The 15,837-nt window shown below is 39.9% G+C and overlaps 1 protein-coding gene across 1 annotated transcript; it reads left to right on the forward strand.

Moving 5' to 3' along the window:
- Positions 1-8,317: 8,317 nt before the first annotated feature.
- LOC309414473 (collagenase 3-like) lies at positions 8,318-15,342 on the forward strand (the record flags this gene model as incomplete). Its single annotated transcript, XM_082011803.1, has 10 exons — positions 8,318-8,440; positions 8,541-8,782; positions 9,971-10,119; positions 10,212-10,337; positions 11,193-11,354; positions 11,969-12,086; positions 13,195-13,328; positions 13,651-13,810; positions 14,559-14,662; positions 15,242-15,342. 10 exons carry the CDS (start codon positions 8,318-8,320, stop codon positions 15,340-15,342), a joined length of 1,419 nt encoding a protein of 472 aa, XP_081867929.1.
- Positions 15,343-15,837: the final 495 nt, after the last annotated feature.

Raw genomic sequence — 15,837 nt, forward strand, 5'->3', positions numbered from 1 at the left:
AGTCTAAACCTCCCTTGGCGCAACTTGAGGCCATTTCCTTTCATCCTATCACTAGTTAGTTAGGAGAAGAGACCAACACCCACCTCACCACAACCCCCTTTCAGGTAGTTCACAGAATCACAGAATCACTAAGGTTGGAAAGGACCTTCAAGATCATCAAGTCCAACCATTAATCCAGTGCCACCATGTCCCCTAAACCATGTCCTGAAATGCCACATCTGCACGTTTTTTGAACACCTCCAGTGATGGTGACTCCACCACCTCCCTGGGCAGCCTGTTCCAATGCTTGACCACCCTCTCGGTGAAGAAATTTTTCCTAATATCCAATCTAAACCTCCCCTGGCACAGCTTAAAAGCCATTTCCTCTTGTTCTGGCACTAGTTACTTGGAAGAAAAGACCAACACCCTCTTCGCCACAACCCCCTTTCAGGTAGTTGTAGAGAGTGATGAGGTCTCCTCTCAGCCTCCTCTTCTCCAGACTAAACAACCCCAGTTCCCTCAGCCACTCCTCATAAGACTTGTGTTCCAGACCCCTCACCAAGTTCGGTTGCCCTTCTTTGGACACGCTTAAGCAGCTCAACATCCTTTTTGCAGTGAGGGGCCCAAAACTGAACACAGTATTCAAGGTGCGGCCTCACCAGTGCCGAGTACAAGGGCACGATCACTTCCCTACTCCTGCTGGCCACACTATTTCTGATACAGGCCAGGACGCTGTTGGCCTTCTTGGCCACCTGGGCACACTGCCAGCTCATGTTCAGCCGGCTGTCAACCAGCACCCCCAGGTCCTTTTCCGCCTGGCAGCTCTCCAGCCACTCCTCCCCAAGCCTGCAGCGTTGCATGGGGTTGTTGTGACCCAAGTGCAGGATCCGGCACATGGCCTTATTAAACCTCATACAATTGGCCTCAGCCCATCAATCCAGCCTGTCCAGATACCTCTGCAGAGCCTTCCTGCCCTCAAGCAGATCAACACTCCCACCCAACTTGGCGTCATCTGCAAACTTACTGAGGGAGCACTCAATCCCCTCATCCAGGTCATCAATAAAGATATTGAATAAGACTGCCCCAGAATCGAGCCCTGGGGAACACCGCTTGTGACCGGCCACCAGCCAGACTTAACACCATTCACCAGAACTCTCTGAGCTCAGCCATCCAGCGATGGCCATTTGTCATTTGTCATGCCATTTGTCCTTCCTGAAGGTGTAGAATCCATGAATTTAAAGTTCAAACTTCACTTAGGCATTTAACATGCAAAATTTTTGTTTTGCCCAGTTTATTTAAATCCTTGAGTGTCCAAACTTTTAGAAAGAAATGTTGAATCACTATAGAAATAAATTGTCACTTTTTTTTTCCCTAATGCTGATTTTTATTACATCTACAATGAACTATGTCTTTCTATGAACAATGGCTGTCCTTCACAGTGGAGGTCTTAGGGTTTGAGAATAAAGTTGCTATAGCATATAAATAACACAGAAAATTGTCAGACAGGGAGAATATTTTGCCAAGATGGAAGAGCTAAAAATAGAATGTTTTAAAGACATATTATATATATTTCTGGATTGACATGAGAAATTAAATACATCAAAACATACCAAGACATAATTATGAGTGTTAGAGCGCCGCAGCGCTAATGAAGTAGTCTTCAAGTATATTTTTTGAGTGTTTGCAAATTTAAACATCAGGATTTAAAAAACAGAGATGTAAAGTGGTGGATGTCTCAAGAATACGTTTGGAAAATTAAGTTTTTACCTTTGAACTGGATCCCTGGGGTTTCATTTAGTATTTTTTGTACTGTTGACCAGCTCCTTCTCATTAGGGGCAAAATTATGTTGGCTAGACACTAACTCATTGTTTGCTTACCGTTTGCTAGCAATAGAGATAACTGGATATTTTGTACTTGATGTGAACAATCAATGAACCTTTACAATGGAAGTAGGGTCTGAGGAGATGGGGAAGGGTGATGTGCTCATGAATCTCGGGGTTGAATATAAGGAAGGACTGGCCATGGGTTTTGCAAAGAAAGCTGAACTTGTCTCAACACAAATGGGACTGGAGGTTACATCTGTTGAGTGGATCAACCAGCTGTCTAAACGTTCATCCCTGAGTTAATTAAGTGTGCAAATTATATTCCTGAGTTAGCTGGAGCAGCATGGGGGGTGTATTTGTGGCGGCAGTGTATATGTGGCTCAGCCCCACACTGAGTATAAAAAACAAACAAAGAACTTTGAAGAGAGCAAGAGACTTGAGCTGCATTCAACCTATATGTTACTTTCCGGAGGCTGTGGACACGCTGTGTCATCACAGTGAGCATATACTGGAGGCTGGTAATCACATTTGTATTGTGATTCATCTGTATGTTGCAACTGCTATAGTCTGCTAGATGCGATTTGTACTTAAACTGTGATTTAAGTACATTGCTGCATCACTGTGCTAAATCAAAATCCCATGTCACTTCAGATAATTTCAAGTATGCAAACTTTGTATTAAGCATTAAACCCTGCATGTGTGGAATATCTGAAAGAGTCCAATCAGAGAGTACTGCACTTTGACAATTGGGTACCGCATTTTTCAAAGTAATAAAGTAACTGTAATGAAAGAATAAAATACTTCTACAATCTCAGAACATAATGACTGCAGTCATTCTTCAAATAATACTTTTTTTTTTACGGGTTCCATCTATTTCTTTCAAGAATCAATAAAATTCAATTACAGCGACTGCTATAAATATCTTCCTCAAATGGTTAGAGCAGCGTGGACACTGGAGCACTATCCTGATTGCAGTAAGAAGCACAACTAATGAGACAGGTCTTGAGCATACTAGTGACATACCACTGCATATGCAAAAAAATTGCCACTAAAAAGGTGACAACTGCCAAGTCCTACATTTATCCTGAAGCAGAAAAAGATGTGGGTATCTCATATAGAATGGGTAGACCAAAATGGGAAGCCAGTTGCAGTCCTGGAGAGTGTTCAGAGTGGTAAGAAGGAGCAGAGCATGGTCTGACGTCCGTGGGAGTTTGCAGCTGCTGCCTTGCATGGAGCAGCTGACAGGGGCACCCTCACTTCTCTGGGGCCGTTTTCCTGAATCCACGAGTTTCTACATGTGCAGGAGTTGTTTGGACAGAGAAAACTTGAGTTCTTGCACCTTTCTGAGGCTTTTTCTCTCTCTCAGCTTGGCTGTCAGCATGAGGTAGGAGACCCTGTTCTTTCGAGGCTAGATTCAGCTGTAGGCAGGAGCACTGTCCTGGTAGGGGTTGCACAGTGCCTGACTGCCTACCCGCTCTAGAGCTGCCACCTTGCACAGCAGCACAACAACCCTCTGCAACATGATGGCTCCTGGTTTGTTCAGGCACCAGCAGAAAATGGGCTTGAAGTTCAGCTCTAGAATAAGTCCCCTAAACTGAAGTATCTCTGTGTGCACCAGATGGTGGGACTCCACTACAGTCAGCTCCGCTGCAGTCAGCAGAGCCCAGCTGTGAGGGGCTTAGCACAGCAGCCTGAAGAAATGCATCTAGTGCCCTTTGAGATGCAGAAGGGGAGCCAAGATATCTGCATGAGACTGTCAGGTATGACATAGGACTGATGAGAGCTCTCTGTCCTTCAAACAGCATTAGGTATCTATATGTGGGCAACTGAAATAATCCCAAGGTGTCTACCTCGGTGTAAGCTGAACTGCTGTCTAGGGTTTAGTGAATGTATTGACTTCACTGTTTATAATGAGAGTTTAGACATGCAACACCCAGGAAGGTGCTCATATTTAGTTCTTTTAATCTACAGATGAATCTTACCTGGGAGCTCAGTGAATACAGAAGAAAGGTACTGCTGATCAGCAGCTCCCAGTTTGGCAGCAGCCCCCAGGTCCTGCCAAGCTCATGCAGGTGCTGTGGTGCAGGCTGTCTTGTGCTGTAGCAGACAAAAAGACAGCGGATGCACAGTGCCCTTTTCCTTTGTATGGTCCACAGGGTCTCATTCAAACAAGAGCCATTACCTCTTGGAAACATGTTTATATGTTTCTTACCTCTGGCACTGGACCCTGCTGAACACCTCAGGGCACCCCAATTGCATCTTTTTTTTGTCAGCAAATGGCACAGGGATGCTGCTGTTTAATATATAAAGGAGTGAGGTTGGTGTAACATCCCTTTCCATCCCAGCTGAAGAGCTGCTTGTGGAAACCATTCTCAGTTGTCTTTGACCCCCTTCTTGTAAGAGGTCCCACAGATGGAGTCCCACCTGGAGAGACAGAGCCAGAGTGTGTGTTTTTAACTATTCTGTTAAAATTACTCCATTTACCCAGCTGCACAACCAGCCTCAGAATACTGTCCTTCTTCCCAGAGGAAGCTGATCTAAATGTGATGGCAATGCCTTAGGCACTGGAGACATTCCACTTGAAATACAACTTGCGGTAAGAAGCATTAACAAACAGACACATTGACTTTTGTTTATTTGTCTTAAGTGAAGTGTCTGTTTCACGGTCACAGAGCATTTACCACGTTCACTATATAGTGCTATTTTGGGCACCAAACACAGAGTGTAAATCAAAACATGACACCTTTCAATTATTTGCGGTAGAAAAATGTATGTGGAAACCATACGGTTGGCACGATTTTTGTTTTCAAATAATTAGTATCTAAATGCTGCTTTAAGGCGCTTAATTTCTTCTTGCCTCATCTCCCATCCCTCTTTATCCATTTTTACTTGGGGGAAAACTGGCATGATTGTTCCGGTGTCTGCTGCGCCTGTGAAAATTGCCATCAGTCCAGCTAACTTTACCCACATCCACAAGATGCCAGAACTGCAGAAATTTTCCAGTGCTTGTTGAAATGTTACTACTCAGCAGTTTTGCGGGTTTCAGTGCTTTTAAAATGTAACTTTCCGTGCTTGCTTGTTTGCACTGGGGTCAGAACAAGGTCTATGAACCACTGCTGACTGCTTTTATGTTCATTTATGTCTCCCTTCACAGTTTTAAACTCTTTTGTTTTTTTTAAACTCAGGCAGTGGCATCACTTGAGCCTGAACTTAAGGTTTTGTATCTTACATTGCCGGACAGTGGCAGGCTCTGAAGTTGTCATTTATCATTGCCAACTTTAAAAACTTCACTTGCTTGAGGCTTAAAGAGTCAATGTATTGAGGTAATAAACAGCAACTTCAGAGGTCTGTACTTAGTTCCCAGCTCTGCCAAGGCTTTTTGTCTCCCCTTTAAAAAACAATCACATGCTACGTCTGTGATGCTGTTTCAGAAAAAGGGGGAATACTGCTCATTTTCATTGGCCCTTTAATGTGCTTGTTTGCACAGTCCTTCACCAGTGCTTCTTCAGTTTGTGTACAGAGGACATAAAAATCTATGCCTCAATATACGCTTCTAGCCACTGGTGTAATATAAATAACAATAAAATGTGTAAGAAAACATATTGGACCATGTATTTTTACATGGCCAGGGCTCCCAAAGGAATCAACTGAATGTGCAGAAAACACGATTCAACCATAGTCCACTCTCAGATGGCTCATTACACACAGTCTTTCAGAAATGAATTTCTGGTTTAGCATTTTGATTTACTCCCTGTGACAAAATAGATACAGGCTCTCTGCCTTTTTTCTCTTTGTATGTTTTTCTACTCACAGAATCTGTTCAAAACAGTGGACTGTCTTTTTATTTGTTCATTTCATTGTCTTTTAATAGCAAAAGACTCAGCTGTATGCATCTCTTCTTACCTGAATCTAATAAGAGAAGTTGATTTCAGAAAAGCTGCCTGTTTTAATTTTTTCCTATAATTACTTTGTCCAATTTTTCAAATATTCCTTGGAAATGCCTCAGGACAGCTCTGGAAAAGGTATTTATTGAAGGCAAAGTTTTTTAAAAGAGTTTCCACTGTGAACTTCAAAGGACCTCAGAGCATCTGCATTAAAAAAAATCACAGAGTAGAAAGTGAAAAATCATTCTTCCCTACGTAATCTATCATTTCCTTCATGCAAGACAATTCTATTTACTGCTGCTTTGACTACTGCAGCTTAAACCTTTTGAAGAACAGGGCTCCACACCTCCTTGGAGCATCATTCAATAGGCTAACACTGTTCTTTAACTCTTGTGCCTAGCTAAATAATTTTTTTCGGTTCTACATTTATGTCATTCAAATATTGTCTCTGATTACTTGGTTTCACCTTTATTACCAGTTAGATAAACTATATTTATTAAGACAACCCTGAAAACACTTAGGAATAATTTGGGATTATTCTCTTAAAGTGTGATGGACTGATCATGTTTTTGCAGTAACAGTTGTTAGGAAATTACTTTCTTCTATTTCAGAAGAAAAGATTCCAACATCAGAACTGAGAAGGTGTATAAGGGCCTAAAACAGAATAAACAAACTTCTAGTTACATCTGGCAAAGGGCAGTGATATACAAATGGTGGTGTAAAATTGTCCTCTCTTAGATACAGAAAGCTAATTTCTGAGAATTCGGCATTCGCAGGAATGTTACCCGTGGAGTTTTAAACTATTCATTGTACTCACAGATTTATGAGATAGGTCTGGTACTGTTCTGCAGAGCAGTGACACTCACGGCTTCATGGGCTCAAGGAAGTTTTCCTCACAACCGCAACAAGGCAGCGCCAGTGCTCCTAAGCTTCACATAAAGTAAGCAAAATTCACTGTACACCCTGCTTCCTGCATAACTGAGTACTCCAACCTTAATGAAAGCAATGCTGCAAATATCAATACAGAACTGTTGGAAGGAAAGAAATAAGGCATATACATAATCTGGCAGTCTGCATTAGCGAGGAGTGCAGCACAGTGAGAACGTCAGCAATATGGATGCTTGTCCTGAAGCACTTCAGGGGAGAGCACTTCTTAAGAAAGTGGGATAATTAACAGCCTTTATGCCACCATCCATGAATAAAAAAGTCTCAGCGCTGGTGATGGACAATTCAAAAGAGAATATACAAACTGTCTGAACAGGTGTTGTCTATCCCTAATTGGCGTTGCTGTACTTAGTACTGGCTGAGGTGGGCAGTGAGGTAGAAATAGCCTACGTAACAAATTCCTCCTAGCTTTATTTGCTTTTGCTGTTTGTCATCATAAGACAGAAGGCTAATATTGTTTGAGTAACAAACTGAGCTTTTACACATTCAGCTTCACTGATTTTTGTCCTTTTCCTGTTTTGTCAACAAGGCAACATCCACGGCAGGGTAGTGTGTTCCAGAAAATGTCTACCAGAAAGCTGCCTGAGGTTTTCCATGCAGTAATAGCCTCCATGAAAGAGGAAGGTGGATTCAGCCAAAACAGCACATCCACTTGGACCCATGCTTGTGGGCACGTGATGTGATATGAGTTTTAGCAGTAGGTGAGATTGGAGTGACCCTGGGGAGCCAGAAATCATCTTTAAGCTCTGAAATATAATAACGCTCATGTCTGTCATAATGCCAGGTTTATTCTATTTTCCACCTTGTGAGTCAAAATCACATATTTCTGTCATTCTAAACACATAAATTCATTGCCTACCTATAGCTGGTAGATTGCGTCTCTCGGAGTAGTAGCTGTCTCATTGATCTATGGCTATGCTCCCCTCATAAAGTAAATTAAATTAATGTTTTGTGAGGAAGACAAATTGTATGAACTAGTCACTTTCCATGACATGCTTTACTACTAATAAAAACATTTTAAAATGTTCAAAATTATTTCCTGTTATTTAGCATTTCTGGTTTTGAGTACATCTCAAGCAGTAAGTTATTCTGAAAGATAGATAAGAAGTCACTTTAAGCATCTCTCAAGTAAAATTTGTGTTAATGCTTTAGAGTTATATTTATTTACAGAAACAAGGAAATGTAATGTCCTATTGTATACTCCAAAATGTTATTTCTTATCAGCCAAGGCAACATTTATTAACAATTGAAGTGTATATGATCAATTCCAACTGTTAAAAATGCAGATTGTTATGTATTTTTATTGTCTATAAAATAGTAGAAGGGCAATTTTTCTAGTGGGTTAGAGTAAGCTGTTGCAAAGTTGTTGCCAGTTATTGCCAGTGGAAGTTATTGCAAAATAATGAAAAAGGACGGTTTGCCTCTGCCCATTTCTTCCCACAACTTATGTCAATATTCAGAGACTGTGTTTATATGAGGATGCAGTTTCAGAGCGCTCAGTGGGACAACAGATGCCTAAACCACAGTGTTGGGGTGGAGAGAAAAAGTAGCCATCTAAGCATGTTTACCTTCAGCTAAAAGGAAGTTCTAACTTGTCCCTAAGTGGTGACTCACTGGGTTGGGACTATAAAAGTAAAGGTAACTGCTCTCTAAAGCATCAGGGCTTCAGACTTCACAAATCCAACATGATGCAATCAAGACTTTCAGCTGTCTTCTTTTTCTTGTTGGGTTTGTCATTATGCCTGACAATCCCTATTCCCTTTGAAGATAGCCATGCATTCACAGAAAAAGACCTTCAGTTTGCAGAGGTACAGTATAAAATAATTTATTTGCATGCTTTATAAATTGTAAGTTATGTAGTTACAACTGTTTGGAAACTAGGCTTATTATTTCTTTTCCCTTTCTTAGCGCTATCTCAGGACTCACTATGATCTCCGTCCAAATCCTGCTGGCATAATGAGGAAGAGTGCCAACACAGTGGCATCTAAACTTCGAGAAATGCAATCTTTTTTTGGCTTGGAGGTGACAGGCAAATTAGATGAAGAAACATATGAACTGATGCAGAAACCGAGATGTGGTGTCCCAGATGTGGGGGAATATAACTTTTTCCCTAGAAAACTCAAATGGTCAAAAACTAATTTGACATACAGGTAAATGTATGGCAGTTTCAGTCTTATTGCTGTTCCTTCATTCCAGGTACCTTGTCCAATAGGTTGCTTAGTATATGAGGTTGATGGGAGAAGGGTATTTTTGAGTTTGAAAAAAATCATATCGCAGTTTAAAAGACTTACAGCCTCACTTTTGGAAAGGTCCCCCAGATCCATCTTACAGCCCAGAGAAATAGTTATGAATTTTTTCCATTGCACTTTTTCATATAGGTTAGCTGATGTAGTATAAGCTAGTTATTCCTCATCTGGCCTCCATGTAGATACTCTGGGCACGTCCATGGTGCCAAATGAAAGGAGCAATAGGGACTAAGATCATGCACCTCACCAATGATCCACACAGCACTTAATCTTTAGATTGCTTCTTAGCTCTGTTTTGGACATGGTTTGGTGTCTGCTTCACCTAGGCCTTGTGCTGGATAAATCTGTTGGAGAGGGCATTGTCTCAAAGCACTGTAGATGCAAAATTATCCTGTGCAATGTGGCTCTGAGAGCAAGGACTGATCCTTGTCCCTCTTCCATTTCACAGTCCAGGTATTCAGCGATATCTATGCTTGGTCAGACAAGTTCCTGCACCATGACCTCAAGAAGTTGTCCTTGGGAAGCTACAGTGCTGAAAGGTCACATGGTAGCTCCTTCTCCCTTAATACCACAAGGTCATCAACAAGGTGTTTTGACCAGCTGCAATCTGAGTTTCTTCAGCAGATTCCAAATATGAAAATGCTGAACTCTTTCCAAGATATCAGTTCAGTATGTGGTGATAAATATTACTTTAATGTGGATTATTCTAGCCTACAAAAAGCTCTTTGAATCATGTTTTTCTTCTCCAGGAAGCGAGGGTCATGAGATATTTTATGTGGCATAAAAAACCCATTTTAAATTAGCGATATGATTTGATTTATTACAGAATTTATCTGTTATTTTCTAAATCTTCTTTTTCATATAAAACCAATTATAGAAAGCTGTTGGATCATGAATGACTTTGATGAAAAATGAAATGGTTATTTTTACTTTTTTGAATACTATATGCAGCTGCCCAGCTCTGTTTTTACAGAAGAACATAGGGAGGAAACAAGCAAATACTTTTTAATGAGGTGTACAATCAGATAAAAGCATGCTACACATTTTCTTCAATTTACACAATTTAACTGGAGATATTAATCTGTTTGACAGAATTATGAATTACACTTCAGATCTGAGACGTGCTGAAGTAGACAGAGCTTTCAAAAAAGCTTTCAAAGTTTGGTCTGATGTGACACCACTTAACTTCACCAGAATACGGAGCGGCATAGCTGATATCATGATCTCCTTTGGCACTAAAGGTAACACAGAACCCATTATTTTTATGTTACAGTTATATTGCTGCCAATAAAATGGGATAATTTATTTCATTGTTTTGAATGTTGTTTTATAGAACATGGTGACTTTTACCCCTTTGATGGTCCCTCTGGATTACTGGCTCATGCTTTCCCTCCTGGTCCAGACTACGGAGGAGATGCCCATTTTGATGATGATGAAGCTTGGTCAGATGATTCTAGAGGTAACAGAAGTTCCTTAGATTATTTGAAATGGTGGCAGATGGACAATTTTATCCTGTTTGATATCTGTAAACAGTTTGGTTTGCCTATTTACTATTCATTAATCATTATGTTCACTGTCTACTCATAGGAAGCTGGATTTAAGCTCCAGTCACAAATGGAAGCATAGCATATGCCTAGTATAAATTTTAAGATATACACTTCCTAAGTGCAGTGATTAAAAAATGTCACAAACAAGGTATTTTGTCAGCTTGGCATTTCACTGAGCTCAAGGGCAGCTAGTACTGATCATAGACTGATGAGAATACCTTACTGAAGCCTACAGAAAACACATATACTTAATTCAGCTGAAAATCAGCTACTTACATCTAATTTGAAAATCCTTCTCTTTGCCTATTCGGGATAGAGCTGTAATAGAACAAAACACTATTTTTTTTAAGCACTGTGTTATTTCATTCTCATGGCATTAAAGATAATTGCTGCAATACTGAAAACAATATGGACTCTCTACCAGAGATGAATTCCTGACAAAAACGTTCTTAACTTTAGTAGGACTAAGACTTCATCCTAGAGATTTCCAGTGTTGCTAAATCTAAATCTGCCTACAGAACAACATTGTCAAATAAGATTTAGGTTGAACACCAGCTATGAGATACCTAATCAATTAGGCTCTTATTAAAACAAAACCCATGGTAGTTTGAAAAAGACAAGCAATTATACATCATTTTTCCATTAATCCAGTTGTCTCCTTCATTGTCCCATATGTTAAAGCACAATGTTAAGGTCAGTTGATTAGTCCAAATCCACTTTGGTGATACAAGGAGCTATACATTCACTTTCGCTGTGATTTGTTATAGGATATAACTTGTTTCTTGTTGCTGCCCATGAATTTGGTCATTCACTGGGACTTGAACACTCTAGAGATCCTGGAGCTCTGATGTTTCCAATTTACACATACACTGGAAAAACTGGGTTTGTGCTTCCTGATGATGATGTGCAAGGGATACAAGAGCTCTATGGTAAGTCTGTATAATATATAATATGTATTTCCTGTGTCATTATAACCTGTTACAGATGCACTGCACAGTTACTAAAGAGCTGCAGACGTTAAATAGCAACAGCCATGACTGATTAAGACCGGTTCACTGGATTCTTGGCAACCAGACTTCAGGAACAGAAGATACTTAGATTTAGTAGTTCAGAGGAAAAAAAAAAAAGGGGGAAGTAACACTGCAGAGGACAGTTGCTCACTCTGCTGTCTCCTTTACTAGTGGGGGTGGGGGACAGACTATACTTTTTGACCTGCCTTAAAAGAGAAAGTAAAACAGAGTCTAAAAGATGAAACAGAAATATCCATGTTTCATCATGGAAAGAATAAAACATTTGGTGGACCTTCAAAACTTGGGATAAGGAAGGCAAGTCTTCCTTTGCAGCACAGCTGAACTGCAAATTCCATGAATGCATTTGGCTAAAGGACACAAAGAGAGAACAGACTTTCCCCAGCACAAATGGTTTACCCATTATGCTTGTATTCATCATACTGTTTGGGAACTCTTCCATGTCCTATTCAGTATCATGATCCACAGAAAGGAAACGAATGTTGTCAAATTTAGATCATATGATATGATTCCAGGTGCTGGAGACAAAGATCCCAACCCAAAACATCCCAAAACACCAGAGAAATGTGATGCAGATTTATCACTTGATGCAATAACAGAACTTCGTGGAGAAATGCTCATCTTCAAGGACAGGTAAAGACACTGCCATATTATGTGCGGTGGGTACTGGATAAAATTTGAGCAAGCAAAAACACCATTTCAGTTTTTTACTAAAGATTCAGGTGAACATAAATTGAAAAAATCACAAATCAATATAGATTCCTCTGAGAAACTACATTGTATATCTTTTTAAGCAGCTTTTTAAGGATGTGAGGATTTTTTAGGATATTGAGTTGCTGAAGTATGTCCAAAGAAGGGCAAACGAACTTGGTGAGGGGTCTGGAGCACAAGTCTTATGAGGAGCGGCTGAGGGAACTGGGGTTGTTCAGTCTGGTGAAGAGGAGGCTGACGGGAGACCTTATCACTCTCTGCAACTACCTGAAAGGGGGTTGTGGTGAGGTGGGTGTTGGTCTCTTCTCCCAAGTAATTAGCGACAGAACGAGAGGAAATGGCCTCAAGTTGTGCCAGGGGAGGTTTAGACTGGATAGTAGGAAAAATTTCTTCACTGAGAGAGTGGTCAAACATTGGAACAGGCTGCCCAGGGAGGTAGTGGAGTCACCATCATTGGAAGTGTTCAAAAAACTTGTGGACGTGGCACTTCAGGACATGGTTTAGGGGGCATGGTGGTTTTGGGTTGATGGTTGCACTTGTTGATCTTAAAGGTCTTTTCCAACCTTAACGATTCTGTGATTCTGTTACTCTGTGATTTATAATACAACTACAGACTTGACTGCCCAGTAATCCAAAGCTAAGATGATATGGCTGAAGACTGACACTGTTTGTACAGTTTTTATTTTCACAGAGTTTTCTTCAACACGCAGAAATCTACTAACGTTTATTTGAATGAAGTTGTATTATGCTCTGAAGCCTTACATGGGACAGTAGTGTTTCTCTTATTCTAAATGAAAAAAAGATTCAAGATTGTTGTTGTCTGAGATAATAACTGTGTGAGTGACAGAAATTATCTGCAGCTAGGTGACTACGAGGAAAGGAAAGGTCTACAAGGGGCTCTATGTATTGAAAATTCTGTTATGAAAAAGATTAATTCTCCCTTAACTAATTTTTAGTATAGCACATCAAAGATACTGCTGTTCTGTAGTATGACACGAAGCATAAAATATATTTTCTTTTTCTGAACTAGGTTTTTCTGGCGAATGCACCCTCAGATGGTGGAGGCAGAACTGGTGTTACTTAAGTCGTTTTGGCCAGAGCTTCCAAATAAAATAGATGCAGCTTATGAAAACCCCATCAAAGATCTTGTGTTCATGTTTAAGGGTGAGTTTTCAATTTTGTTGTTGGCAGAAAATATACATATTTAGTCAAGTCGGTGAGTGATAATAAAGGTAATAAATAGAAGAACAAAACATCCTACCTTCATTGCTCAAAAAAACCCCTCTGTTGGTTTCACCCCATGCAAATTAGGAGATGTACATTTAAGCTCAGATGCCTAGGATCATGGTTAGCATAAATAGTTTAATACCTGCTGACTATGTGACCTAAAAATCTGTTAGTTGTATGAAAATAGGAATCATGGCATCCTCATTTAATTCTGCTCTCAAAGATGAAACACTCATGTATAATTTGTTCTTATTTTCAGGAAAGAAAGTCTGGGCTTTGAATGGCTACGACATAGTTGAAGACTTTCCTAAAAAGATATATGAAATGGGGTTCCCAAAAGAAATGAAAAGAATAGATGCAGCTGTCCATATTAAGGACACTGGCAAGACTCTCTTTTTTACCGGAAATAAGTACTGGAGGTAAGCTGGAGACAGATTGCTGTGTCCCTAGTCATAACCTGTCTAGATGTACCAAAAGATCAGCAGGTTGTTTCACTTCATTGTGGCTCACATGTTTCCAGTCTGTGGTTTTAATTGGTGCTATAGCTGTGTAGAATATGTCATAAAGGTGTATGCAAGACTTTTATAAACATATGAGCACAGCCTTTAAAAGCTGAAAGAATGAAAGAAAGGAAAGGAGAAGAAAGCACCCTAATCCAGGAGAATTTGTAATGTGGTCATTTCTCCTAGACAAAATTCCAATATTGCTTCCTTGAGTTGCTTGTGTGACACAAAATTGTATCAGTGCTGTGTGAATAAGAAATCTATCCCACCCTAGGATGGCTGGTTTTTGCTGTCCATGAGAAGGGCTTACAGCCAGGTCTGATGCATAATTAAGACATTACCAGTATCTCTGTGCCAAGCAGCCTTGGGGTGGGCTTGTAGTGCTAATACATCCAGGTACAACCATCTCCGTATACTACGTACTTTATAGATCAGTTCTGAAAATGCAGTCTTATTAGCTTTGTGGTCATTGAGCTTGTACTTCTGGTGGAAGAGTGCCCTGGTTATTGCCCCAAGTTTCATTATTGCACCAGACATAAGGTACCTAAAGGTTGCTGGCTACTTCTGACGTGGGTAACTTCAAAACATATAAAGAAAGGCACAGATCAAACTCCCAGGCCATTTAAATCCTCTGAATTTTTATTTTCTTTTGTGTTTAATACAGTTATGATGAAGAGGCAGAGGTTATGGAAGCAGGCTACCCCAGGCTGATAGAGGAAGAATTTGCAGGCATTGGTGATAGAGTGGATGCAGTCTATGAAAGAAATGGTACATAATCTGATAATGAAACTTTATTACAATTAGTTTTTGTTGAAACTTGATACTAATGTCCTGTGGGAAATTCTGTCATTTGTAATTTTGATTTTTTTACATCAAGAATTCTGTTCTCAACTGAATGACATTTCTAATCTAAATTGCCCTCTGTCTGAGGAGCCAAAAAAGACCTACCTCCTTGCTTATGGAACCTAAAGTGATACGCTCCATATAGAAGTATTACGTGTCCATTCCTTCAAATGGAACCTGTTCCTATCCAACTCTTCAAGGAGTGTTTCCACGTCAGAGTCTTAAATATTAACAGGCAAACCCTAAGCAAATGCTGCATAGCAATAAAACGCAGAGCTTGACAGCAGGTTAAAATATTAGTTATTTTAAAACATTGATCCAGGTCTGGCGAATGGAATGAGTACCTTTGAAAATTTAGCTCAGCATTCTAAATACTAAAGTATTACATTTGAAAGAGTTATTAAAAAATGAAAACAAACAGGATAATTTTTATTTTAAAGATAATTTTAATGTGACAACACAGTTTTATCAGGGTGTATTCATTTTAACTTCCCTTTTCCTTAGGTTATCTCTACTTCTTCAATGGACAACTGCAGTTTGAATACAGCATCTGGAGCAAAAGAATTGTCCGTGTCCTGCATACTAACTCCATATTTTGGTGCTAATTGCAGTTGAGTGCCATGTCATAGGCTGCAGAGCAGCTTGTAGTACATGGAAATAATAATATGGGCATATAGTTTTATTAGAGGGCAGCAAGGTCCTGTGAACAAGCACTGGCTACCCACCACCAAATGTATAGTGTATATATGGAACTATATAGCTGTATGTCAGTCTGGAACTGAATTAACTTAATAGGAAAGAAGAAAAGAAATTATTAGCAGTTCAGGAGGCATTACACCTTTTAAAGTTTGCCTAGCATTACAGTGAGGTGCTGGATACACCCTACATGATCTGAACACTATCAATTTCCAGTAATCTGAGCAGGTCCAGCATCTTTCAAGAATGTCCTAGCATGTCCCAAGAAATAGACCTGATAAACCCTGAACTGTTTCATTTTTAAACTAATCCTTCAGCTCATTGTAAAATTCCTGTTAACATACTGGGAATTCAAATAACGAATGAGTGAGGACTTGTGTGTGGTGACTCCCTGAGCAGGATAA

This window comes from Phaethon aethereus, assembly GCF_964289735.1.
Source record: "Phaethon aethereus genome assembly, chromosome: 1".
In the NCBI taxonomy this organism is placed as follows: Eukaryota; Metazoa; Chordata; class Aves; order Phaethontiformes; family Phaethontidae; genus Phaethon; species Phaethon aethereus.